Source organism: Carcharhinus amblyrhynchos, chromosome 1, assembly GCF_965287045.1.
Source record: "Carcharhinus amblyrhynchos chromosome 1, sCarAmb.v2.hapA, whole genome shotgun sequence".
NCBI classification, from domain to species: domain Eukaryota; kingdom Metazoa; phylum Chordata; class Chondrichthyes; order Carcharhiniformes; family Carcharhinidae; genus Carcharhinus; species Carcharhinus amblyrhynchos.
In genome coordinates this window covers 27,457,437-27,484,630 of record NC_137324.1, presented here as the reverse complement: position 1 = coordinate 27,484,630, position 27,194 = coordinate 27,457,437, and the positions used below count along the sequence as shown (strand labels likewise).

The window sequence follows — 27,194 nt, the reverse complement described above, 5'->3', positions numbered from 1 at the left end:
TTAATCTTTTTATTCAAAGAAATATACATACAAAAAATCCAATAGCTAAAGCAATAAAAACTTGATGTTAAGTCAGTGATCAATATTGCTGAAGCTTTTCACTCAGTAAACAAGAATGCCACATTTCAAACAATCACAGCAATTTATATTACAGGAGAAAAGGGTACCAACTAATTGACCAAGATGTTGCCATGAAGAAAGCAACAGGGTCCCCTTGCTTCTGGGTAATTAAAAAAGGGCAAGGTTTGAACATATTACTTTTGCTGGCAGAAAGTAAGTCCCTGTGTACAAATTTGTCACTTCTAGCAAATGAAAAATGAACCCTTTAAGAGATTGAGTGGTAATTAATAACCAATTTGTTGAACAATCCTGTCTAATCACAATAATTGACAGAATGTTTTGATTCAAGGTTTGCAAGATTGGTCATGTTGTGTACACTTATTGCAAACAGCTACAGAAACACATTTGGTTTAATCAGCCAAATTGTTGGGATTTCTGATGTCAAAGACATTATAGTACTAAGATAAATAAACCACTGGGGCCCTGGCATGTGGAGCTGCAAGAATTCCAACATACATAGCAGCCCTAGCCATTTGCTCACCTTGCAAGTTGAATGCAGGAATAGACCACAAAGCTATCTGGATCATTGTTGACCATGTACTCTAAAAATGAACCAAAAGTCACTTTCAGAGCTGAAAAATAGTGTTATAACCTCAAATTACCCCCAAAAAGCAACAAGTGCGTGCAGGGGCAAAAGTGTTATTTTTCATTAATAGGGCGTTGCCAGTCCAAAACATTTCACCTTCCACACAATATATCAATCTCAGTGCTAGTGTGGTGCCAGATATATAGGCAATTGCCCCAGTAAATAGCTAATTAAATCAGATCATTGTGATTTGAAATCTGGCACACTTGCATTTGTCCTGATTATAAGCTTTGGCAACACTTTGCTTTTTTCAAGCAATATTCCAAGTTTGCATTGCCTCACGATTGTACTGCTAAATTGGAACAAATAAAGCCTTCCCAGCATAAGCTTTATCATAAGGGAGTTCAAATGAGCATTGCATCTAGTTAAATATCTAATCACAAACATTACAAAACTCTAAATATGCAGATCACGTAATACTCCAGGAGTTTTCCAACTACTCAAAAATTTTAGTGGTTTAAGGGGGAAATTTTAAAGCTATTAACTGCCAATGTTAATGAGGGACATTACAAATTTAGGACTTGATCAAGATATCACAAATGTTACCATAAAATTCTGCACACTGTATTTCTAAATATTCAACTTTATTTAGTTCTAGAAACATAATATATTCAGTTATTCAAAAAAGCAGAAAGTGAGTTCAAAGGAGGACAGGACATTAGTTTTTACAAGTCAGAAGAGAAAAAAAAAAATCAGATTTTTTCCATCTTGGAAATTAGCTCATCACAGATTTTTGATAGTTCCACATTTTCTTTAGTCTGCAAAAGAGAAAAAAATGTTTAGTATACTGCAAAATGGCAGATCTATTAGTTCCTCACCACCCTTAAAGAGTACAAACTTCTTAAGATGTAGTAGAACTAGGCCATTTGGCTCCAAGTCTGCTCTGCCATTCAATGAGACCAGAAATGGTATCATCCTCAACACTTTCCTGTCTTTTCCCCATAATCCTTCATTCTTAGTGATTAAAAGCCTATTTCAGCTCAAACATACTTAGCAACCCAGGCTCTGCAGTAAAGAATTCCAAATTCATTACTTTGCGAGAAGAAATTCCTCAATTTACATTTAATTATTCTTCATCTTTCAATTATAAAAATTGAGGTTAACAGAAATAGTTTCCCTATAAGTGCCCAATTTAGAGATTAAGGTTTCTCCATTCAAATTGCACATTCAAGATGTGGACATCACTAGCAAGCTTAGCATTCTGGTTGTTATGATGGTAGCTATCATCAACTGCTAAACAGTTCATTAGAAATCTTCAGTCTTTAAACCTTTTGTCAAAGTCCATTAGCAGACTAAGCAACACTACATAGCTAAAATAAGTATGATCACACTTTGCATTATTAAAATAGGACAAATAAATGTATCTGAGCTGCATTTCCTTTAGAACTGAACTTTAAAACAGCCCCCTTAAACTAAAAAAGCAACAGTGCACTATCAATAATAATCAACTTGCCTTTTCTTCCAGACTCCTTTCCAGGGAATTGACTTTCATTTGCTCCTTGCGTAGATGAGCCTGGAGAGCAGCAATCTCTGCCTTGTATTTGTTACGTACTTGAGCTATCTCTTCATTTGCTCTTAGGAGGTCACAGATAACATTAACAAGTGTCATTACAAAATTCCAATGTTACAAACCTTACAGATCAGTATCCACAATGTAACAGTAAAATTGTATTACTAGGAACTAGAGCTTGCTAGCTATTTCATTAGATCATTGCCAATTACTCACCTTGATCCATATCCCTCAATAAAAAAATGATCTCAATTGACAGTATTCACAACCAAGGGAAAAAGGAGCAAGTTCATCTTCCACTTTGAGAAAATGTTTCTATTTCACTAACCCATCAAGACCCCACATTTTCACTGGGGATAACCATTTCCCCTAGCTGAGAGGACAATTACCTGGGGCACAGATTTAAGGTGATTGATAGAAGGATTAGAGGAGACCAAGCTTGTTCACCCAGAAAGTGTGGTGGGTTTCTGGGATTCACTGTCCAAGTTAGTGATTGAAGCCAGAATGCTCAATTTATTTTATAAAAAGTGCTTGGGGAGGTAGTGGTTTTGTCACTGGACTAGTAAATCCAGGGACCCATGGTAATGGGCTGGGACTTGAATCACACCACAGCAGACGGTGAAATCGGAACAAAAATCTGGAATTAAAAGTCTAACATGAAACCATAGTCAATTGTTGTAAAAACCCATCAGGTTCACTAACGTTCTTTAAGGAACGAAGTCTGTCATCCTTGCTTGATCTGGCTTCTGATTCCAGATCCACAGCAATGTGGTTGTCTCAGGGATGACCAATAAATGCTGGTCCACCCAGCAACATTCACATCCCATGAACAAGTTATTAAAAAGTCAGGCTACAGACCAAGTGCTGGAAAATAGGATTAAAACAAGCAGCTAATTTCCTTTTTGGCTGGCAGACACAATGGGCTGAATGCTCTTTCTGCATTAGAACTATGGTATTCACCAGAATTCAGGTGAATCAAGAGGGTACGTCATTGAAGTGTATGAGATTCTGACATGGCTCAATAGACTAGACATAGGAATGTTGTTTCCTCTGGGTGGGTGGTCGGTCACAGTCAGTCCTAAATGGCCTACTCCCATCCTGAGATGAGCAGAAACTTCTTCAGAGGCAGTGAACCTGTGGAGTTCTCTACCACAAAAGGATGTAGAGGCCAATGAATGTACTCAAGGAAATAGATTTCTAGATGCTAAAGGTATCAAGGAGTACAGGGAGAGCATAGGAGTATGGCATTGTTAGAGAGTCAGCCATGATCATATTGAATGACAGAGCAGGCTCCTATTTTCTAGGTGTTTGTGTTTGGTGTCTGAGCTACCTTGTGAACTGTTACAGTCCATGTGGCAAAGATATATCCAGTGCAGTTAGGCAAGGGGACTCCTGTAGCAGTTTCAATGGCTTGCTATGTCATTTCAGAGGGAATTATAAACAGCAAATAAAACTGCATTGCTGTTGAAGGTATTGATAGGAATGGGTGGGGAAATTGTACACCTTCCATATCAGACAGAATAAAGCTTGAGCTATACTGGCAGATTATGGAATTAGTTGATTTGGGAGACATTCAGATTTTCAACCAGTCATTAAGGTTTGCTTAGGGTGTTTGGGGTGGGGTGTAATGTTTCTCAAATGTCAGTTTAGAATGGATTAAAAGCATCTCCTGAAGTGGCAGATGTAACCTATTGTGGTACCCAATTCATTCTTAATTTTCTTCTTAGTGGGCATTTAATAGTAGATTGTTAACTGTGGACCAAAAATGACTTGCTCAATAAAATGTCAGTCAATAAAAACAAACAACAAAAATACTCACTGATTCAATTTTTCTTCAGCATGAACTTTCAGAGCCTGATACCTTTGCTCGTCCTTTTTAATCCTTGCAAGATAATCCTGAGCACATTTCTTCAGGGACTCTTCATTCTGAATGAAGTGTGATTTTTGCATCATTAATTGTAATTAATCATTTGACCTACCTGGTAGTGATACCATGTGTAATTCCTACACATTTGGGCAGAGTCACAAAAAAAACTGATTGAAAAAAGTGGTGGTAGCTGGAGTTTCAGATCTTTAGAAAACATGATTCAAGTCGGAAAAAACAGCAATGGGATTCTGGGTTTTTAATTTATGGGGCACTGTAAAGCCAGTTAAGACTGACATTTATGATACTAGTTAGGCCATAGTTGGGAATATTATGGATAAGTGGTTATTGGATGTCAATCTCAATGCCAGAGCATCTCTGCAGAGTTCTTCACAATGACATTTTGATAAGGTCTTAGCTTCAGCTACAATAATACCCTGCCCCCCAACACAAGGTCAGAAGACAGGGGTTTTCACTGATGATTGCTGTGTTCAGTTCCATTTGCAACTTCTCAAATTGAAGCATGCCATGCAGTGCAGAGACAACATTCAGACTTGGACTGATGCAAGAAAGATTTGTATCTCAAGTATAGGCAATGACCACCCCCAATCAATACCACTGCTGAATTCCCACCAAATCATCCTGGGGATTACCACTGACCTCAAACATCTGGACCAGTAAATTACCGTGGCCATAAAAACAGGTACAACAATTTGTGGCAACAAACACTTCAGGACTCGATGCCTATCCATCTACAAGGCACAAACAGGACTGCAATGGAATATGGTCTGCTAGCCTAGATAAGTATAGCTCCAACACAACTAGCATAACACTATCCTGGGCTAAAGCTGCCCCTTGATTTGTACCCTATCAACTACCTTAAACATTCACTCCCTCCACAAGATTATTTGAATAAAAACAATGTGCACAGGTAGAGGGAAAAGGCACTACATCACAATACTCATTTGGGGATGTGATGCAGACAGTGAGCCAAATGCCTTCCTTCTGCATATCAGCCACAAGATGCACTGCAGAAACCTGCCATCTTTTATAGCAACTTCAAAATGCACCACTTGGGTGTTCCATGTCTTGCTCTATTACCTGCAAGTCACCCTGACCCCATGCCAGACTATCCTGACTTGGGAACAATCTTGCTATTCCTTTTTTGTCATTGGGTTCAAATTCTGAAATTCCATTCCCACTGGTTCTATCCACATCATTCAGGATGGCATACTCCACCTTCAGGGATATTTGGTGATGGTCCAATATTGCCACCAATATTCAGTTCATGAAGTTTTTTTTAAAAAAGTGAAGTGATGTCCCTATTCTACTTCACCTTCTTTCCAACTATATAATTCTGTACATATCTACCTTGCGTTATTCTGAAGAATCATTTATATCCAAAACATTAATTGTTTCTCTCCACAGATGTTGCTAGACCTGCTGAGTTTATTCAGCATTTTCTATTTACATTGAAGACTGATGCTTTGATATGTGCCTGTCTCAGAGTCAGAGGTTTACGGCATGGAAACAGGTCCTGCAGCCCACCTTGTCCTTGCCACTTTTTTTTTTTGAAACCACTAAGCTAATCCTAACTTCCCACATTTGGCCCATATCCCTCTATACCCGTGTAACTGTCTAAACGCTTTTAAAAAGAAAAAATTGTAGCCACTTCTGGCAGCTTGAACCAGGAACTTATCAGCCTCAGTGAAAAAATTGCCCCTCAGGACACTTTCGTATCTCTCCCCTCTCACCTTAAACTATTTCAATTCCCATCAACCTTCTATATTCAGCTTGATTTTTTGATGCATTATTCACCTGATGATATGTCAAAAAGATTACATTTCCTGTTTCATCTTAGTCAGTCATTCAGGGAACTCAGTTTGCCCTACCTTCCCCCTTCGTAGCGACATACCTCACTTGTACTGGAAGTTAGCCCAAATTTTGTCTGCTAATCTTTGCATCCAATTTATCTGGGCCAGATCCATTTGTGCCCAACAGAAGATGGCTTTTTACTAATTTATTTTTTTCTGGATTGTTGCTTGTCCACAGCCAATTTAATTCACTATTCTTAAAATGTTCCCTTTTAACATTGGGAGTGAGATGGCTCCAAGAATTAGATCAAGCAGTGCCTTTTTGATTGGCCTGGGACTGCAAACAAACTGTAGAAAATCCTCCCAAACACATTCTAGGAATGTTAGTCCCTCATGTAATTTCAACCAATTTTCAATTTGAGATTGGCTTAATTTGCTGCCCAAGATCTTTGCAATCGTATTAACATTGACAGATACAGGAATAAGTGGATATGGACTACATATACTAAAGACCTTTTTGCCTCTATAAAGACAGCATGTGTCTGCACAGGCTTGGTGGGCCAAAGGGCCTGTTCCTGTGCTGTACTTTTCTTTGGTAACATATGTGGCAGCAAAAAGGCATTAACTTATTTGAAATAGACTTACTTTTTTATAACCCTCAATTGCTTCCTTCTGTTTTTCAAATCGTTTAAACACCTCAGAAAATGATTTTTCAATTGAGTTTAGCTCCTTTAATGCTTGCAGCTTTTCTTCTGTTGCTTTTTCCAGCTCTGCCTTGGCCAATTCACTCTTCTTGCCAGATTCCTCTAAATTCAAAGAGAATTTATGAAAATGCCAGTTCTAGGCTAGTTAGATCAACCAATCATACACAAACAGCTTTCCAAAAGTAGCAGCATCATAAATTTGCAAGTTAATTTTGACAAAGGTTGAAACTTAAAAAAGAGAGGAATCTAAGCAGAATCTGGAAGTGTCTAAAACATTAGCACTCACCCATCATTTGGAAGGTCACTTCAGAATATTCATTAACAATTTTTCTAGGAGATAATGTACAAGATTGTTAGTCCTCAAAATATTGCTTAAAATGTGTTTCCAATGTCCAAAATTACAAGCAAACATCTTGAGAAAATTCCTTACTTCATTTCTGCACACTGTGCCAGGCTTTCCTCATATTTCTGTTTCCATTCCAAAGTTATGGCTTCCTGACAAGAAACCTATGAAAAATTTATTGATTAAGCAAGTGGATCCAAAATGGCAGAAAATTTATAAAGCACATGAACAAATTTAAAACTTTCAACCTGCTACAGCAACTGAAAGGTGAAAGCATCCCAAAATCAACATCATCCAGTCATGAGCACAGATCTACAAATCTCCAAAGGATTTCATTTGTTCCTCTGATGTGAATTTGAGCAAAATTATTGGAGAGGTTGAAAAGATACTTTAAGTTCAAATCTTAATGAGATAGAAACATGACCTATTAAGACTGCTTCACTATTCAGTGAGATCATGATTGCTCTGCAACCAAACTCCATGTACTCAACTTAGTCAACAGGCTGGAGGAATATGGAGCAAACCATTATTCAATTGAAAATGAATGCATTACAACATCAACTGTGATTAGTGGAATGCGAAGGGTTTCCTATTACTCCTGAAAGGCGTGTCTCTAATTTTTAGATTACATACCCTAATTCTAGACTCAACTAGAAAATAATAGGGCAATTTCCCCTTTCCATCTACAGTCATCCCTAATGACAACTGCAGTTAGGTTATCACCCCTCAACTTTTGAATTCCAAGAACAATCTTAGCTACAAGGCAATATTAGGCACCTTTAACTCCATAATATAGAAGGGCAGACAGAATAATTACGTGATATTAGAATAGACAAATATAATTTTCAGTCTGGTTCACTTGGCCTAATATCTAGGTCAGGAAGTTGTGGGTACAGAGGCTTGAGACTTTCTCATGTTGATTGTAATATTGTCAGCTACTGTGCCTTAGATATAGATGTTAAGAAATGGCTTCTGTATATTAACCATTAAAACAGCACAAAATTTCCTACGTCCATTTCTAAAAAAGGCAAAATAATTAAAATTGGTTCAAAAGTTTTGAAGAAATAAGGCAGAAAGAGAACAAGAAAGGGATACTTTAGGGGGCTGAGGTGAAAAGGCTGGAGGAGATTGCAAAGATAATACAAGGTTATGGAGAAATTTTTAAAGCCAAAAATAAATTTGATAATGTCTATTTAGGCCAGCATGAATGGGGTGATGGAAAACTAGATAGCCAGAGTGCTTGTCAAAAGACTATAGATTACCAGTTAGTAACATTTTAAAATAAGGTCAAACTGGAGGGCAATAAAAAGGACCATTAACTAATACCACAAGGTCAACACTGATGAACTGCTCGCCACTGTCTTCACTCCAGTTGTCATCAAAAGAATGACCAGTCAATAACAGCAATGACTCAAACACCCTATGAAATGGCCTAGCAAGCCACTTGAAAGAGGAATTAGGGATGGACAACAAATACTGGTCTCAGGTGACCAACATCCCATGAAAGATCAAATTTTAAAAAACTATGCAAGATTGCAGTGTTATATAATCAAATCAAAAATTAGTTTTATTCATCCATAGGTTTGGTGGTGGAATATACTAGCAAGTGTCACATTATTCCCTATCCACTATTGTACTCAAGATGGATTACAATTGAGGCTTTAAAGTGCTTGATAAGTCATTTGAGTCAACTACACTGCTGTGGATTTGAAATCAGACAAATTAAACAGGTGATGATGGCAGGTTTCCTTCCCAGAAGAACAGTGAATTAGACAAGATGTTAATTTCCAAGAAACATGCCCACTTGTTTCAGATTTATTAAATTTAAATTCAAAAGTGCTGTGGTGGGATCTGCATGCAGACACTAGTGTATTATCAATCTTCAGGATTTATAGATAGAATATTAAAAAAGTGCAATTGCATACAATTAAGGTACTGGACTAGAAAATCTGGGTCTACCCAAGTGCAAGCTCAAGTATTTAAAATGATACAAATGGATTATATTGTGCATGTGGACAGACTGTTCAAACCAAATAGGTTAGGGATGGGGCATCATGCAGATATCAGGAAGCTTTCCTGCTACATAGGGTTTTGATGGTTGGAATAAACTGGAATGCAGATTTCTTGCTGCAATTGTCAAGCTAACAAGCGAGAAGGGGGTCCTTTGCTGTGACTAATATTGTATAAAAAATGGGCAGGTCATGTACCCCGTGGGTCATGAATGGAATTTTTCTAATTGTGGAGTGGTATTGTCTAGTCTAAACAGTGAACTCCCAAATTGTTCAAGTTCTCACGTTGCTGAAGCTTTTTGTTTAGTACCCAGGACATAATGCAAGAATGGCAAATATTAAGAAATCATAACAATCTATACTACAGGAGAAAAAGGAAGAAGATTGGCTGAGGTGCAAGCAATAGGGACCATGACCTCCTAAGTCAAGTAATTCAAAAACACTGCATGCCTTGGTGGATATGACTAGGCACACTTTAATAATCCTGTGAAAGTGCCAGCTGGAGGTGCCCAGGAATGAAATGATAGCAGCAGTGAAGATCATCATTGCTGACAAGGTGACCATCCCAGTGGTGCAGCAACAAGAAGGGCACTGTTAGATGAGCACAGACTGACCAGGGATAATGTAATGTTGAACCTGGTGGCTAAACAGGGGACAGAATATCACCTGACAGCACACCAGACCAAGCAACTGGTATATGCGATCCTCAAAAAGCCCTGGTCCCAGAGGATGCAGAAAAAGTTCTGGAACAGCTGCAGAAGGATTGTGAACAAACACTGCATCAGCTCAGCCTGGATGGCATTGAGCAAAATGTCCAGCCAGGTTCTGTGGAAATGACTTTCCTTAAAAAAGATGGTGAGGCTATCTGTCCCCCACCCAGGGATCATCCACTTCCTGCTTCTTTGTTAGTACTCTTGTCCCACAGTTGAAGAGCTCAGTGAGTATGCTTTTTTCTGGACTGTTTTAGCCCGATGTCAGAACACCGAAGAGAAAAGCTACGTAATCAACCAATTTAACAAATCAGTTGAACTTGTAGCATGGTTCATTTACACTTGCTAGAGGCAAATGTGAGCAGTTCTCAGCATAAAAAATAAATTCAGTCAAGCCTTGCTTCATAGCAATGCCTTGGCTGGAGTTTCTGTTAACCAATCAGTACCCCTTTTTTCCTGCAGTATAATTGTGATGTTTAAAATTTGGGTTTCCTCCATTTGTCCTGAGTGCAAGACAAAAAGCTTCAGCAGCAAAGAATAGAGTATAGCATAGGAACAGGCCCATTAACTCTCCAAGCCTGTGCCAATCATGATGCCCTAAAATGAACTTAATAACCTTCTACCCTATCATATCCCTTTATTCATGTACCCACCCAGAAGCCTCTTAAAATGTTGCTAATGTGCCTGCTTCTATCACCTCCTCTGACAGTGAGTTCCAGGCACCCACCACTCTCCATGAAAAACATTCCCCACACATCTCCCTCGCACCTTGAACCTGTGCCTCCTTGTAACTGACACTTCCATCCTGGGAAAAAGCCTCTGCCTATCCACCCCATCTATGCCTCTCATAATTCTGTAGACTTCTATCAAGTCTCCCCTCAGCCTTTCCAGTGGAAGCAATCCTAGTTTGTTCAACCTCTTCCCATAGCCAACACCCTCAAGATCAGGCAGCATCCTGGTGAACCTTCTTCACACCTCTCTCCAAAGCTTCCACACCCTCCTGGTAATGTGGTGACCAGAACTGCATGCGATACTCCAAATGTGGCCTAACCAAGGTTTTATATAGCTGTAACATGATTTCCCAACTCTTGTACCTGGTTGATGAAGGCAAGCATGCCATATGCCTTCATAATCACCTTGGCCACCTGTGTTACCACTTTTAGGGAATTGTGGACCTACATGCCCAGATCCCTCTGTATGTTAATGTTCCTAAGGGTTTTGCTATTTACAATATAATTCATACACAAATTTGATTCTCCAAAATGAATCAAAGAGACAATGCATTCTTATCATATTTCATACCATCAAAGAGCAATGAGTTTCTTTTAGAAGAACCTTGGAAACAGGAGACACTGATAGCTGATACTTGCCTCTTTCTTTACAGCCAAAATTGCAGCATCCATGTCCTTCTGGCTGTATTTTAGGACTTCAATAATAGCATCTTCAGTAGAAACAGAAACAGGTGTAAAATCAGCTGCTGGATTGACCATGGGCTGCAGGTCAGGAATCAAAGTTGTAATATCCTAAACAGAAAGACTTGCAATAAGAAACTGCACAACTTTCAGGACCAATTTTGTTTTGACAATTTGTAAAAGATTAGGTTCAAATTTAACACCTTTAACAAGAGAAATATCTCATCACTCCTGCTTCTACTACAGCACAGCTGAATTAATCAGAAAATTGCTCATTTATATTGTGGACATGGAAAATAGTGCAATTTTTGCATGGTATGTAGAAATCATTTGCAGGGGCATTTGTTGCACACCTCAATTGTGCCTGAACTGAGTGACTTACTAGGCCATTTCAGACAGCAGTTCAGAGTCAACCACATTGCTGTGGTCTTGAGTCACATGTAGATCAGGTAAGAATGCCAATTTTTCTTCCCTCAAGGACATCAGTGAATTAATTGCTATAGTTGTTGCTTTCATAATGGGATTGAATTCACACCCCCAGAGCACAGCCTGGGCCTCAGGACTGGCAATGCAGTGACATGATGTCTGTCTCCTTTCAATTGAAAACTATTGTTTAGACAGCTACTATACTCCGGGTCAAACAATTTGGCCTGAGGAACAGCTCATGAATATACACTGGGGAGGCAGTGGCCTAGTAGCATTGTTGCTAGACTATTAATCCAGAAACTCAGTTAATGTTCTAGGGACCCAGGTTCAAATTCCACCAAAGCAGGTGGTGGAATTTGAATTCAGAAGAACATAAGAACATAAGAAATAGGAGCAGGAGTAGGCCATCTAGCCCTTCGAGCCCAAAAGACAAATTGGAATTAAGAATCTACTGATGGCCATAAAACCACTTTTTTTTTTGGAAAAACTTATCCAGTTCACTAATGTCCCTTAGGGAAGGAAATTTGCCATACCCACCCAGTCTGGCCTACATGTGATTCCAGATCCACAGCTGTCTTCTGAACAAAGGCAACTAGGGATGTGCAATAAATGCTAGCTAGCCAGCATGTCCCACGAATGTATAAAAACCACTAGAAAAAGAGTGGGAAAATGAAACCAAGTCAGCATGAATGCCTCAAAAGACAGGGAACTGTAGGCTAAATTTCAGTCAAAGGCAAAAAGCTTGAGTGCACAATTCAAGGAGTGACTGCTGCACTGTCAAAAATAAAAGGGGATATATTTTAGATAAGGATTAACCCAAAGCTGCACTCGCCCTCAGCAGGGTAAGAAAAGTATATGCATCAACTCAGATAATGAAACAACTACTTACAACCATTTCTTCAGATTGCTCAGCATGCTGAGGTCTGGTTTCAACATTCAGAATACTAGAACTGCAGACAAAAAAAGTGCTTTCAGTCACATTTCCAAGTTTAGATGTCTTCCCAAATTTAACCATCATTCCTATCTCCAATATCCAAATTTATATCAGGTACATCAGCTATCAAAAATCAGAGTGCCAAGTGGCAAGGCAGCAGTGACCTCAATTAACTACACAGTGTCGTCTGTCAGTGTAGCACTGATTGCTCATACTCTTCTACACCAGGCCTCATTATTTCTAAACATTTATGGTGCCTGCTCTGCAAACCAGAAAAAATCCACAGGAAAATGTCATAAACAATATTTTTAATCAGATGAGGCAACAACCATGAAACATCAGTTGCCAAGTATTTGACCACAAAACATGCATCCGTTGATTGTGCAGCTGAAAGTAATTACTCCTTTCAAGAAAGCTATGCTATACTGAAATAATAGAGAAAATTAAAACAAGTAATTTACCCAGCAGTTGCTTGGTTAGTCAAACCAGAATTAGTCTCCACATGTCTTACAGGACTCTCTCTCAAAAGAGGATCAAACTTCAGGTAGAGAGATTGCTTTCTCAAAGCAGAGGCATGGAACTGAAATTAAAAAAGATTATATTCAATTTGGTGTTTTTTTTCAGAAAAAGCTTTACTTTTAAAGAAAGTAATTTTTGTCCGCTCACCACTGAGGGACAAAGTATGCAAACATGGCAAGAAAAGATTAAGTGAAGGCAACTGCACCAGAAATGCACCCATGACAATCCTACATACACTGGAGTTCCAAAGTGGTGTGCCACTCTAGTATACCAAACTGAAGACCAAAATGAACAGTTAACCAGTTACCAATATTTTGAGTGGCTGTGATGGTAGACAGTTTTTGAGGGATAGAGAGAAAGTGAAAACAAGGAGGGAGGAAGTGATCTTAAATTTCCAGTTTATAATTTGCATAATTAGTATTCTGAAAACACCCTCAGATATTTCAAGACTTGTCTAGGTCAGAGGCAACACCAAGGTTGATTGAAACAATGTGCACAAGCAATCTAATTTCACACATCCATATCCAACTTCATTTATCTAGCCACACAAACTGTTATAATTAATTACTGAAAAGTGAAAACAAACATAAGAAATAGGAACAGGAGTAGGCCATCTAGCCCTTTGAGCCTGCCCTGCCATTCAAAGACCATGGCTGATCTGAAGTGGATCAGTTCCACTTTCCAGCTTTCTCCCCATAACCCTTAATTCCCCTGTCTATCAAAAACCTATCTAACCGTGACTTAAATATATTTAGCGAGGTAGCCTCCACCACTTCAATGGGCAGAGAATTCCAGAGATTCACCACCCTTTGAGTAAAGAAGTTCCTCCTCAACTCCGATCAAAAAAAACTTACAAGTCAGCTGCTTTAAGTCATGTGAATGACAGCAAGAATGCAACACATGCAATTTTTAAAAACAAACAGCTTTAAACCAGAGACATTGTACTATTATCATGCATTCAATAAGGTTGAATTATGCTGCCTTAGAGCTCAGGTAAATATAACTCTTTGCATTTATGATTTCAACATATACAACTGACAAAAACAAAACCAAGTCATGAAATCTCCAGTACACTCAAAATGAGGTCAGTCTTTATACTTACTGAGGAATGGCCAAACTGTTCCAGGTAATCAATTTCTATTGGGTGATTAAATGCTGGAACTGTAACAAAATAGATTAAATTATAACAAATTTAATCTCCAATGTGAGAATTGAATTCAGTTTAAATATTTGCGGCATTAGTAAAAGTGGGGCTGTCATAAAAGCTTATATTGCTATCTTTTAGATGTGCAACTCCAGTGTGACTGGCTCAGTTACCAGTTAAAAGAGGCCAAACCAGTCAGACAAACTGCAACTAAAAAGATTCTCAAAGGGCGAACACTGAAGAGTGCAGTAGAACAGCAGGATCTGGGAATATAGATACGCAATTCCCCAAGAGTGGTGTCACAGGTAGATAGGGTCATAAAAGGCTGCTTTTGGAACATTGGCCTCTATAAATCACAAGTATGAGTATAAGAGTTGGAATATTATGGTGAGGTTATATAAGACATTGGTGAGGCTGAATTTAGAGTATTGTGTGCAGTTTTAGTCAGCTAATTATAGGAAGGATATTAATAAAAAGGTTGAAAAAAAAAGAGTACAGAGAAGGTTTAGAAAGGATGTTGCTGGGACTTGAGAAACTGAGTTACAGAGAAAGGTTGAATAGGTTAGGACTTTATTCCCTGGAGTGTAGAAGAATGAGGGGAGAATTGATAGTGGTGTATAAAATTATAATGGGTATAGGTAGAGTGAATGCAAGCAGGCTTTTTCCACTGAGGCTAGGGGAGAAAAAAAAACTAGAGGACATGGGTTAAGGGTGAAGGGGGAAGTTTAAAGAGAATATTAGGGGGGGCTTCTTCAGAGTGTGGGAGTGTGGAAGTGTGGAATGAGCTGCCAAATGAAGTGATAAATGCATGCTCACTTAACATATAAGAAAAAAAAACTTGGACAGGTACATGGATGAGAGGAGTGTGGAGGGATATGGTCCAGCTGCAGGACAGCGGGACTAGGCAGAAAAAATGGTTTGGCACAGTCAAGAAGAGCTAAAAGGCCTATTTCTGTGTTGTAATGTTTTATGGCTGCCCACCATCATCCATCAGGGCAAGATATGGATGTTTGCCTTGTGCTAGTGACAATGAGAAACTGGTTCATGTTTTCTGAAAGAGATACCGATGTCTGATTCCTCAGCCTAAAATTCTTAAAGAATTAGCATGTGCACAACAATGTTGAAGCATCACTAATTTCACAAATTTAAAGTTAAGTTTATTAGTCACAAGTAAAGCTCACATTAAATGAAATTACTGAAAGTCCCTTAATTGCCACAATCCAGGTCAACGCACCTAACCAGCATGTCTTTTGGTATGTGGGAGGAAACCCATGAAGATATGGGGAGAACATGTAAACTGTATACAGAAATGACCCAAGACAGGAATCAAACCTAGGTCCCTGGTGCTGTGAAGCAGCAATGCTAACCACCGTGCTGCCTAAATTTGATTCACTTAAGATTGTGGAAGAATGCAAGAAGCCATTTTGACATCCAATTTTATAAGCAGATTGCCCTAACCAAAATTTCTCCCTCATTCTGAAGGTAGTAACTTTAAAATTTGTTACAAACCTTAAAATCGGGAAACCTGTGTGTTTATTATTAGTCTTTAAGGGAACCATAACATTTCATGTGTTCATCATACCCCTCAGATTGGAAGCATGTTTCACCAACTCCCACATGCCAAATTGGGACTGATTAGAACTCTATTGGTTTGACAAGCTAGAAAGAAAACTGGACATCACCTGGATTACAGATCCAAGAGCCCAACTGTTCAAGAAGCAGGCATCAAAAATGAAAGATTTAATTGAAAAAACAGGAGTTAAGGAAAAGCCAAGTAAAACCAATCTTACTTTGGTCAGCAGGCCTGAATTCTTCAGCTTCATCTTCAACAATACCATTACGGAATGCAGAGGATCCTGGCTCAGAGTAGCCAAAGTCAATAACGTCCAGTGTTTCTGCATCACTCAATGTTGATGGCACTCTGGCATCAGCAATTAGCCTTTCTAAACCATATGCCAGCCTGGACTCTGCATCAGGTGAATCAGGTGAAAGTATACGATCCTTTAAAAAGTGAACAAAAGCTTCTGTAAAATCATAGCTAGCAGCTATATTCAAATGTAACCCAACATGTATGGTATGCTCATTTCTACAGTCTCACTGATTTTAAAATTCAACAACCAAGTGGCTGGTTTAAATAGTTTGATCAGAATGGACTCATCACAAGATCTTCAAGTAACCAGCCCATCAAGCCTGTTTCAATAAAAACCTGCTTGCAGATACTCAGTTTGGGTTCTGCCAGGGTCACTCAGCTCCTTGGTTACAGCCTTGGTTCAAATATGGACAAAAAGCTGAACTCGAGGCGGCGAGGTGAGAGTGGCTGCTCTTGACATCAAGGCAACATCTGACAGTATGGTATCAAGGAGCCCTGCAAACTGGAGTCAATGGGAATCAGCAGGAAAACTCTCCACTGGTTGGTGATTTACTCAGTGCAAAGATGGTGTCTTATGTCCAACCATTTTCAGCTTCTTGAAGAATGATTTTCCTTCATCACAAGGTCAAAAGTGTGGATGTTTGCAGAACACAATGCTCAGAATCATTTGCAACGCCTCAGATACTGAAGTGGTTCATGTCTAAATGCAGCAAGATCTGGACAATATCCAAGCTTAGACTGACAAATGGCAAGTAACATTCATGTAATACAAATGCCAGGCAATGACCACCTCCAACAAGGGATGATCTAACCATCACTTCATGACATTGTAATGGAGCACTCTCCATTTCACTGGATGAGTGTAACTCGAACATCACAAAGCACCTCAACATTATCCAGGACTTGATTAATACCCCTTCCAAACATTCAATTCTTCCACCACCTGTTGAACAATGGCAACTATGTATACCATCTATAAAACAGACTGCAGGAACTCTCCAAAGTTCTTTAGGCATCACCTTCCAAACCCACAACATTACCATCTAGAGTAGCAGTCACCTGGGAACACACCACCTGGGAGGTTCCACTCCATGTGACTCACCATCCAGGCTTGGAAATATATTGCTATTTCTTCAATGTTGCTGGGTCAAAGCTCTAGAATTTCTTCCAACAGCACTACAGGTGTACCTACCCCTCCAGGATTACAGCTGTTCAAGAAAGAAGCTCATCACCTTCTGAAGGACAACTACTGATGGGCAAAAAAATGTTGGCATCATCAGTAATGCTTATAATCCCATAAATAATTAAAACAAAAAACCCAAACTCTCATTCTAACTCCAATGAGCACAATTCAAGCTCCAGAGTATAGATACAGCCTGCTCTTCATCTTAGGAATTAGCCAAGTGAACCATCCCTGAAGGTCTTCATGGACTTCAGCAAGGCGTTTGATAAGGTCCCCCATGAAAGACTTCTCAAGGAGGAGAGGGGGCACGGGACCCAAGGGGCTTTGGCCTTGTGGATCCAGAACTGGCTTGCCTGCAGAAGGCAGAGCGTGGTTGTGGATGGGTCTTTTTCTGCATGGAGGTCAGTCACCAGTGGAGAGCCCCAGGGATCTGTTCTAGGACCCTTGCTGTTTGTCATTTTCATAAATGACCTGGACGAGGAAGTGAGGGATGGGTTAGTAAGTTTGCCAACGATACGAAGGTTGGTGGTGTTGTGGATAGTCAAAGGATGTCAGAAGTTGCAGCATGACAGATAGGATGCAAGACTGGACAGAGAAGTGGCAGATGGACTTCAACACAGATAAATGTGTAGTGGTCCATTTTGGCAGGACCAATGGGATGAAGGAGTACAATATCAAAGGGTAGGAGTCTTAGCAGTGCCGAGGAGCAGAAGGATCTTGGAGGTCTGGGTCCATAGGACTCTTACATCGGGCTCGCAGGTGGAGGATGTGGTTAAGGCATATGGCGTACTGGCCTTCATTAATCGAGGGATTGAGTTTAAGAGTCGGGAGGTAATGCTGCAACTTTATAAGACCCTTGTCAGACCCCACTTGGTGTACTGTGCACAGTTCTGGTCACCTCACTACAGGAAGGATGTGGAAGCTATTGAGAGAATGCAGAGGAGATTTACAAGGATGTTGCCTGGATTGGGAGGCATGCCTTATGAAGATGGCTGAGGGAGCTAGGGCTCTTCTCCCTGGAGAGGTGACCTGATAGAAGTTTATAAAACGTTGAGAGGAATAGATAGGGTGGATTCTCAGAGGCTATTTCCCAGGGCTGAAACGGTCACTACGAGAGGACACCAGTTTAAGGTGCTGGGAGGCAAGTACAGAGGAGATGTTAGGGGTAAGTTTTTCACTCAGAGGGTGGTGAGTGGAATCAGCTGCTGTTGGTGGTGGTAGAGGTGAACTCGCTGGGGTCTTTTAAAAGACTTCTGGATGAGTAAGTGGGATTGGGAGTTACAGATTGTTCTATGGCTTGGTAGGTATGGATGTGATCGGTGCAACTTGTGGGCCGAAAGGGCCTGTTTGTGTTGTAGCGTTCTATGTTGAACTGCTCCCAATGAGATTATATCCCTTCTCACTGAGACCAGAACTGTCTACAGTATTTCAGGTACAGGATCAATGCCTTTTACTGTTGTATCAAAATTTTCTACTCTACCCCTTGTGTTAAGTATCAGCAGGCCATTTGTCTAATTCATTATTCCTGTATAAATTTCATAATTCAGAATACTAGATCCCTCTGTACTCAGCATTCAGCAGCTTCGTCATTTAAAAAATAATTACTTTCAGTCTTTTTGAGGGATCTCATTTTCCCACGTTACATGTCATTGGCCAAATCTTTGCCCTCTTGTCCTATATTCCTTTGCAGGCTTTGTATCCTCAACTTGCTCTTTTACCTTTGTATTGTAGCAAATTTGGCTACAATACAGTCAGTCCCTTAATCCAGTCATGAAAGTAGATTGTGAGTAGTCGAGGCCCCACTTCAATTCTTGAAGATGCAAAAGATGGCACACCAGAGTGAATGAAATTTAGAAATTTTTAACCCACCTGCATTAAAGGAGTTGCTGAGACTTCCATCATGGGTTTAACTTTACAAGTATTCCTGCAAATGTGGAGAAGAATTGGTTTAGAGTCAAAGCAACGCAGGTCAGTTTGAAAAGGAAAAAGGGGAAAATGCTCAAAAGCTAGAAATTTCTATTTTCAGGATGTGAAACAGAATGGAGTTTAACAGTTATATCCACAACAACGGGGAAATCTAACTAGAAGCATAGGAAATCCCTCCCTCCGCCACAACTACCAATTTATTTGGGACTCATGGACAGTTTGCATGGTGATGGCTCAGCCTTGGAATAGAAGAAATTCATTGGACTTCCTGGAAATACTGTCCTTTCCAAAAAGGAAGCAAAAATACTAACAAGAAAAAGATAGTACAAAACATGGGAGGTTACCAGTGGAACTTTAAAAGTCAGCTGCTATTCTAAATATAGACCATTTTAGTCAGGATTATTGATTCTTCTCCATAGTTTTAACTAGGAGTGCATGGTGTTTAGGCCAAAACCCAAATTCTACAAAAGAACATTAAAAAAATACATTTTTAAAATCATATTATTAGGTCAAATGGGGAAGGCAGTAGTACAGTGTTAATCTTAATTACACATAAGTGCCCTCCGAAAGCAACTGAAGGTGATTAACAATGGACAACAAAGGCAGACTTTGCCAGTGACACCAACGTCACAAAAGAACTAAAACCAAAACTTTACACTTTCTTCTAATTCTTAAATGCCTATTGATTATGCTGTAGATGCTGCGACACAGAGGGGGAGCAAAAGCTGGACACTGTTCCAGGAGACTTAGATTAAACATCTCAAATGTGGCCAAGGGATAGGGACAGGGACAGGAGGGTGTGGTTGCAAGTGAGCAGGTAGAGGGATCCAGGAGTTACAGTTGCAAGAGCTTCAGTCCCTGAACTTGTCCAACAGGTTCAAGATTCTTGCTCCGTGTAACTTCAGGGAGGGCAAGCAAACTGACCTTGGCATTGTGGTACAGAGCTATTCAAATGGGGAGGAGGGAGAAATGTAGTTGTAATTGAGGATAGTATAGTTAGGGGCATTAACACTGTTCTGTGACCAGGATCAAGAATCTGAAAGGTTGTATTGCCTGCCTGGTGCTCGAGTCGGAATATCTCATCTGGGCTGCAGAGGAGCTTGGAGTGGGAGGGAGAAGACCAAGTTACCGTGGTCCATGTAGATATCAATGACATAAGTAAAACAGGAACAAAGGTTTGGCTAAGGGAATATGAATGCTAGGAGCTAAACTAAAAAGCAGAAGCAAAGAAGTAATAATCTCTGGATTACTTCCAGAGCCATGAGCTAATTGGCACAGGGTCAATAAGAATAAGGAGGTAAATGCGTGGCTCAAAGATTGGTGTGGGAGGAATGGATTTGAATTCATGGGACATGGGCACCAGTATTAGGGAAAGGGGACCTATTCTGATGGGATGGTTTTCATCTGAATTGTGCTAGGACCAGAGTCCTGGCAAAATGTACAATTAGGGCTGTAGATAGGACTTTAAATAGTGGGGGTGGGGGAAAGGCTCGGTTGTATGGGGAATTAGAAAAATCAAAGTTGAAGGGGAGGGTAGAAGTGCAGGTAATTGAAATGAGGGCTCAGGAGAGGTTAGTAAAGTTTCCAGACATGTAATAGTAGAACAGAGTATAGAAGGTGGCAGGAATCTAACCTTAGGCAGAGCAAAAAAGGGCGACAAGTATGAGAAAGGAGGTGGTCAATGCAAGACAGACGATGTTGTACCTAAATGCACATGGTATACAGAACAAGGTAAATGAGCTTGTTGCACACATTGAAATTGGCCAGTATAATGTTGTGGGCATCAGACATGGCTGCAAGAGGATCAGGGCTGGGATCTACATATCCAAGGACGTGTGCCCTATCAGATATTCAGGCAGATGGACAAAGGGAGCAGGGTTGCATTGTTATTAAAGAATTCATGAAGTTAAATTGATAGCAAGATGTGATACAAGATCAGAAGGCATAAAATTGCTGTGGGTAGAGTTGAGGCATCACAAAGGTAAAAAGACCTTGAAGGGAGTTATGTACAGGCCTCCTAGCAGTAGTCAGGATGTGGGATAGAAAATAAATCAAGATAAAAAGGCAATATTACAATAAACACAGGGGACTTTAATATGCAGATAGATAGTGGATCCCAAAAAAGGAATTTGTGGAATGTCAGATGGTTTATTGGAGCAGCTTGTGACAGATCCTACTAGGGAGTCAGCAATTCTGGATTTGGTGATGTGTAATGATGCAGGCTTGACTAGGGAACTTAAGGTGAAGGAACCCTTAGGGAGCAGCACCACAATATGACGAATTTATCCTGCAGTTTGAGGGAGAAGCAGGAATCAAATGTAATGATATTACAATTCATTACAAGGTAACCACAAAGACATGAGGGAGGAGCTGGCTAGAATTGGCTGGAGAGGAAGCCTACCAGGGAAGGCTGTGGAACAACAATGGCAGGGATTTGAGTGTTATTCGGGAAGCACAACAGAAATTCAAGGAGCAGGAAACATACTAAGGAGGACGAGGCATATCAAAGACAGCATAAAAGCAAAAGTGGGAAGCTTTTAAAAGTGAGCAGAGGACAAAAAACCAATAGAGGGGGAGATGAAATTAGTGTAAGCTACCTAGTAAAAGATAGGAAGTGATTTTTTTCCCCAATATATGAAAAGGTGAGACAAAATTAGCCATTGAAAAATGAGGCTGGAGAAGTAACAATAGGAAACAAAGAGATGGCAGAAGAATGGAATAGTTACTTTGCATTAATCTTCAAGGTGGAGGACACCAGTAGGATGCCAGAGTTCCAGGAGTCAGGGGGCACAGGTGCCTGTAGTGGCCATCACTAAGGAGAACGTTCTGGGGAAAACCAGGACAGTCTGAAGATGGATAAATCACCTGGACCAGTTGGACTATACCCGAGTTCTAAAAGTGATAGCTGAGGAAATTGTGGAGGCATTGGTGATCTTTCAGGAATCACTGGAGGCAGGGAGGGTCATGATGTGGAGATGCCAGCATTGGACTGGGGTAAACACAGTAAGAAGTCTGACAACACCAGGTTTAAGTCCAACCGATTTATTTGATAGTACACACAAAACACATGAAGGAGTAGGCCATCTAGCCCCTCGAGCCTGCCCTGCCATTCAATAAGATCATGGCTGATCTGTCGTGGCTCAGTTCCACATTCCCACCCTCTCCCCATAACCCTTAATCCCCTTGCTTATCAAAAACCTATCAACCTGTGTCTTAAATATATTGAGCAAGGCAGCCTCCACCACTTCAATGGGCAGAGAATTCGAGATTCACCACCCTTTGAGTGAAGAAGTCTGTCCTCAACTCCGTTCTAAACCGCTCCCCCCTTTATCCTGAGGCTGTGCTCTCTAGTCCTACTGTCCTTTGAGCGGGAAGAGCCTCTCCACCTCTATCCTATCCATCCCATTCAACATCTTATACACCTCAATGAGATCTCCCCTCATTCTTCTAAACTCTAACAAGTGCAAGCCTAGTTTATTCAGCCTCTCCTCAGTTCAACCCCCTCAACTCTGGTATCAGCCTAGTAAACCTCCTCTGCGCTCTTGCGTAAGTGCGGCGACCAAAACTGCACACAGTACTCCAGCTGCGGCCTCACCAGTGCCCTATACAGCTGCAGCAAGACCTCCCTACTTTTATATTCGATCCCCATCGTTATGAAAGCTAGCATCCCATTTGCCTTCCTGACCACCTGCTGCACCTGCAGGCTGGGTTTTTGCGACTCATGCACAAGGACCCCGAGGTCCCTCTGCACCGTCGCATGCTGCAGTTTTTCGCCACGTAAGTAATAGTCCTTCCTACCATTATTCCTACCAAAGTGGACAACCTCACATTTGCCAACATTAAATTCCATTTGCCATTTCCTGGCCCATTCGCCCAGCCTATCTAGATCCTTCTGCAGACTCTCCACACCCTCCGCACAATTTGCCGTTCCATCAATCTTGGTGTCATCAGCAATTGGTTGGACTTAAACCTGGTGTTGTCAGACTTCTTACTACAGCAGGGAGGGTACTGGAGGATTGGAAAGCAGTTAACATGCTGTTTGAGAAGGGATGGAGGCAGCAGACAGGACATTATAGGCTGGCTAGCCAGACTTCAGCCAATCAGCAAGATTTGAGAGTCCATTATTAAAGATGAGATCGCCAAGCACTTGGAAGTGCATGATAAAAGTAGGACTAAGTCAGCGCAGCGTTGTCAAGGGGAGGTCCTGTCTGAAATCTGTTAAAGTTTTGAGTTAACAAGGAAGTTAAAGGACAGCCAGTGGAAGTGATTTGTTTAGATTTCCAGAAGGCCTTCGACAAGGTGCCGCATGAGACTATAAAGAACAAAGAAAATTACAGCATACAAACAGGCCCATTGGCCCTCCAAGCTTGCACTGACCATGCTGCCTGGCTGAACTAAAACTCCCTCCCCTTCCAGGACTATATCCCTCTATTCCCATTCTATTCATGTGCTTGTCAAGCTGCCCCTTAAGTCACTACTGTATCTGCTTCCACTACCTCCCCCAGCAATGATTTCCAGACACCCACCCTCTGTAAGAAGTCTGCTTCATACATTTCCTTTAAACCTTGCCACTTGCACCTTAAACCAATGCCATCTAGTAAGCGACTCTTCCACCCTGGGGAAAAAACTTTGACTGTCCACTGTCCATACCTCAATCTTGTAGGCTTCTACTAGGTCACCCCTCAAAGGCAAAGTGGCAGCAGATAGAATACAAATGTGGAAGAGTAGGGGTTATGCACTTTGGACAGAGGAATGGGGGCATAGACTATTTTCTAAATGGGAAAAATAGTTAGGAAATCAGAAACAAAGGGGCTTGGGAGTCATTGTTCAAAATTCTCTTAAGGTTAACATGCAGGTTCAGTCAGCAGTTAGGAAGGCAAGTGTAATGCTAGCATTCATGTCGAGGGGGCTAGAATACAAGAGCAGTAGAAGGCTTTGATCAGACCCCATCTGGAGTATTGTGAGCAGTTTTGGGCCCAAATTTAAGGAAGGACGTGCTGGCCTTTGAAAGGGTCCAGAGGAGGTTCACAAGAATGATCCTTGGAATAAAGAGCTTGTTGTATGAAGAACGGTTGAGGACTCTGTCTGTACACACTGGAGTTTAGAAAGAGGAGGGGGATCTTAATGAAACTTCCAGGATACTGCAAGGCCTGGATAGGGTGGACGAGGAGAGGATGTTTCCACTAGTAGGAAAAGCTAGAACCAGAGGGCATAACCTCAGGCTAAGGACATGATCCTTTAAAATAGAGATGAGGAGAAATTTCTTCAGCCAGAGTGGTGAATCTGTGGAACTCAGAAGGCTCTGGAAGCCAGGTCATTGAGTGTCTTTAAGAGATAGATAGGTTCTTGATGAACAAGAGGATCAGGGGTTATGGGGAAAAAGGCAGGAGAATGGGGGATGAGAAAAATACTAATCCGATTGAAAGGCAGAGCAGACTCAATGGGCCAAATTCTGCTCCTATGTCTTATGGTCTTATTTATTTGGGGCTCTGGGCAGCATTGGCAAGATCAACAATCCATCCCCTTTCTCTGGAATAGCCAGTAGTAGGCACTTGGATTTTTTTTTTGCAGTCTTGTGTTGAAAGTGCTCTGGGTTGTCAGGTATGTAGCTCTAGAGTTTGTTCCAATGGCCAGGAAAGAACAGTAATTTAGTCAAGTTGTTCTGACAAGTTACTCAAATGTTACTAGAAGTATAGCCCTCCATCTTTATTAGTTCCCAAGAAACAAAGTTCCACAAAATAGATTGGGTTGCTAAACAGGCAATTACTACCCATATGGACAAGAGTGATTAAATAAATATGCAGGCAAGACAAAATTAGAAAACTAGGTCTGCTATTCAGATTGCCATATTGGTCTCCTTTCCTATTATTCCAGCTTACAAGTTTATTTTGATTTTTATCCTAGTCCACAAAGCTACTTTAAGAATTCTAATGGAGCAGAAGGACAATACGAAAATACAGTTTAGGATTAGGCACTCATTAACAAAACATGCATTGAGATGAATGTTAGTTAAAAGTAGATTCACTGACTTACAGAAACCTTCTAAACATGTAGCACTTTATCAAATGGCTAGGGGCACAGTAACTGTGGTAACATTAATGGGCTAGTAGTCAGAGATCCAACCAAATGCTTCAGAAACAACAGTTTAAATGTTACCATGACAGCTGGGGTAATTCAAAAGCAAATTAATAAATCTGGAATAAAATACTGTAGCCTTGCTAATAAAAATCAATCTAGTTCAGACATTTCTCAAGGAGGAAATCAGTCAACCTTATCCAGCCTGGCTGACACACGACTCCAGATCCAGTGTGATTGATGGAGCATTAGATTGCACCCATTTCTCAGATGGTTAGGTGACCATGGCTTGGGCATGATTATTCAAGGGTATGAAACATTTCTTACCATTCTTCCAAAAAAGGAGATAGTAATAAGGGGGAGTTCAGTGCCAGTGGTGTGACGTGATCTTGGTCAAAGTTTAAAATGCAGAACCAGTTTGGGTGGAGATAGGAAATATTGCTGCTGGGAGTGATTTCTAGGCCCTGTGGGATTTTTTTTTCAGAAACATTCATTTGGTGATACAAGCTAAAAAAGTCTTGCTGGGGAGAGCATATTTTAGTAAAATAAAGACAGGAGCTGGTTATAAAGACAGGTTATAAAGACTGGTTATAAAGACAGGAACAGGAACGGTGCAGAGGGACCTCGGGGTCCTTGTGCATGAGTCGCAAAAACCCAGCTTGCAGGTGCAGCAGGTGGTCAGGAAGGCGAATGGGATGCTGGCCTTCATAGCGAGGGGGATTGAATATAAAAGTAGGGAGGTCTTGCTGCAGCTGTATAGGGCATTGGTGAGGCCGCAGCTGGAGTACTGTGTGCAGTTTTGGGCGCCGCACCTACGCAAGGATATTTTGGCCCTGGAGGGAGTGCAGAGGAGGTTTACTAGGCTGATACCGGAGTTGAGGGGATTGAGCTATGAGGAGAGGCTGAATAAACTAGGCTTGTACTCGTTAGAGTTTAGAAGAATGAGGGGAGATCTCATTGAGACGTATAAGATGATGAATGGGATGGATAGGATAGAGGTGGAGAGACTCTTCCCGCTCAAAAAAGACAGTAGGACTAGGGGGCACAGCCTCAAGATAAAGGGGAGGCGGTTTAGAACGGAGTTGAGGAGGAACTTCTTCACTCAAAGGGTGGTGAATCTCTGGAATTCTCTGCCCGTTGAAGTGGTGGAGGCTGCCTCGCTAAATATTTTTAAGAAGCGGGTTGATGGGTTCTTGATAAGAGAGGGGATTAAGGGTTATGGGGAGAGGGCGGGAAAGTGGAACTGAGCCACAACAGATCAGCCATGATCTTATTGAATGGCGGGGCAGGCTCGAAGGGCTAGATGGCCTACTCCTGCTCCTATTTCTTATGTTCTTATGTTCTTATAGTCGACTGGAAAAATCTACAGAAGATCAGTGGGGGAGGCATTCAAAAACAAAATGGGAAGGGTTCAAGCCCAGCATGTTCCCTCTATGGTGACAGACAAGAATAACAAGCCCAGAGAACAATGGATGAGAAGAAATATTTGAGACAATTTTTTTTTTTAAATTTGTTCATAGGATGTGGCCATCACTGGCTGGGCCAGCATTTATCATCCAGAGGGCATTTGAGATTCAACCACATTACTGTCGATCTGGAGTCACATAGGGCAGACTGGGTAAGGATGACAGATTTCCTTCCACAAAAAGGACATTAGTGAACCAGGTGTGTTTTTCTGACAATCATTTCATGGACAACATTGTACTTATAATTCCAGGTTTTTATTGAATTCAAATTTCACCATCTGCTGTGGTGAGATTTGGATCCAGGTCCCCAGCACATTACCCTGGGTGCCTGGATTACTAGTCCAACAACTAGTGATCCAGTGACAATGAGAAGGAAAAGCAAAGCTTTAAAAAGTGCAAAGGGAGCAAATCAGTGGAGGCTTTAGTGAGGTACAGAAAGTGCAGGGTGAAGCTTAAAGAAAGCAACTAGGAAAGCAGAGGGAATATGAGAAAGCTGTGGCTGGTAAAAATAGGGAAAATCCCAAGATATTCTATAAGAGGACAGCCTGGGAGAGAGTAGGGGGTTCATTAGGGACAAAG

At 40.8% G+C, this 27,194-nt stretch overlaps 1 protein-coding gene across 1 annotated transcript in view; it reads right to left on the bottom strand.

The window, feature by feature from the left end:
- Positions 1-329: 329 nt before the first annotated feature.
- The window catches only part of LOC145351618 (transforming acidic coiled-coil-containing protein 3-like), a 40,746-nt gene continuing 13,881 nt past the window's right edge, over positions 330-27,194 (bottom strand). Inside the window, exons 5-16 of the mRNA XM_080201216.1 lie at positions 19,018-19,072; positions 15,886-16,096; positions 14,054-14,112; positions 12,894-13,012; positions 12,388-12,448; positions 11,031-11,183; positions 7,029-7,105; positions 6,885-6,928; positions 6,540-6,700; positions 4,036-4,142; positions 2,160-2,280; positions 330-1,464 (exon numbers count right to left, since the gene is read on the bottom strand). Of these exons, the coding sequence (XP_080057342.1) occupies positions 1,399-1,464; positions 2,160-2,280; positions 4,036-4,142; positions 6,540-6,700; positions 6,885-6,928; positions 7,029-7,105; positions 11,031-11,183; positions 12,388-12,448; positions 12,894-13,012; positions 14,054-14,112; positions 15,886-16,096; positions 19,018-19,072 (1,234 nt within the window). The 3' untranslated portion in view covers positions 330-1,398. The remainder of the gene's footprint in view (positions 1,465-2,159; positions 2,281-4,035; positions 4,143-6,539; positions 6,701-6,884; positions 6,929-7,028; positions 7,106-11,030; positions 11,184-12,387; positions 12,449-12,893; positions 13,013-14,053; positions 14,113-15,885; positions 16,097-19,017; positions 19,073-27,194) is intronic.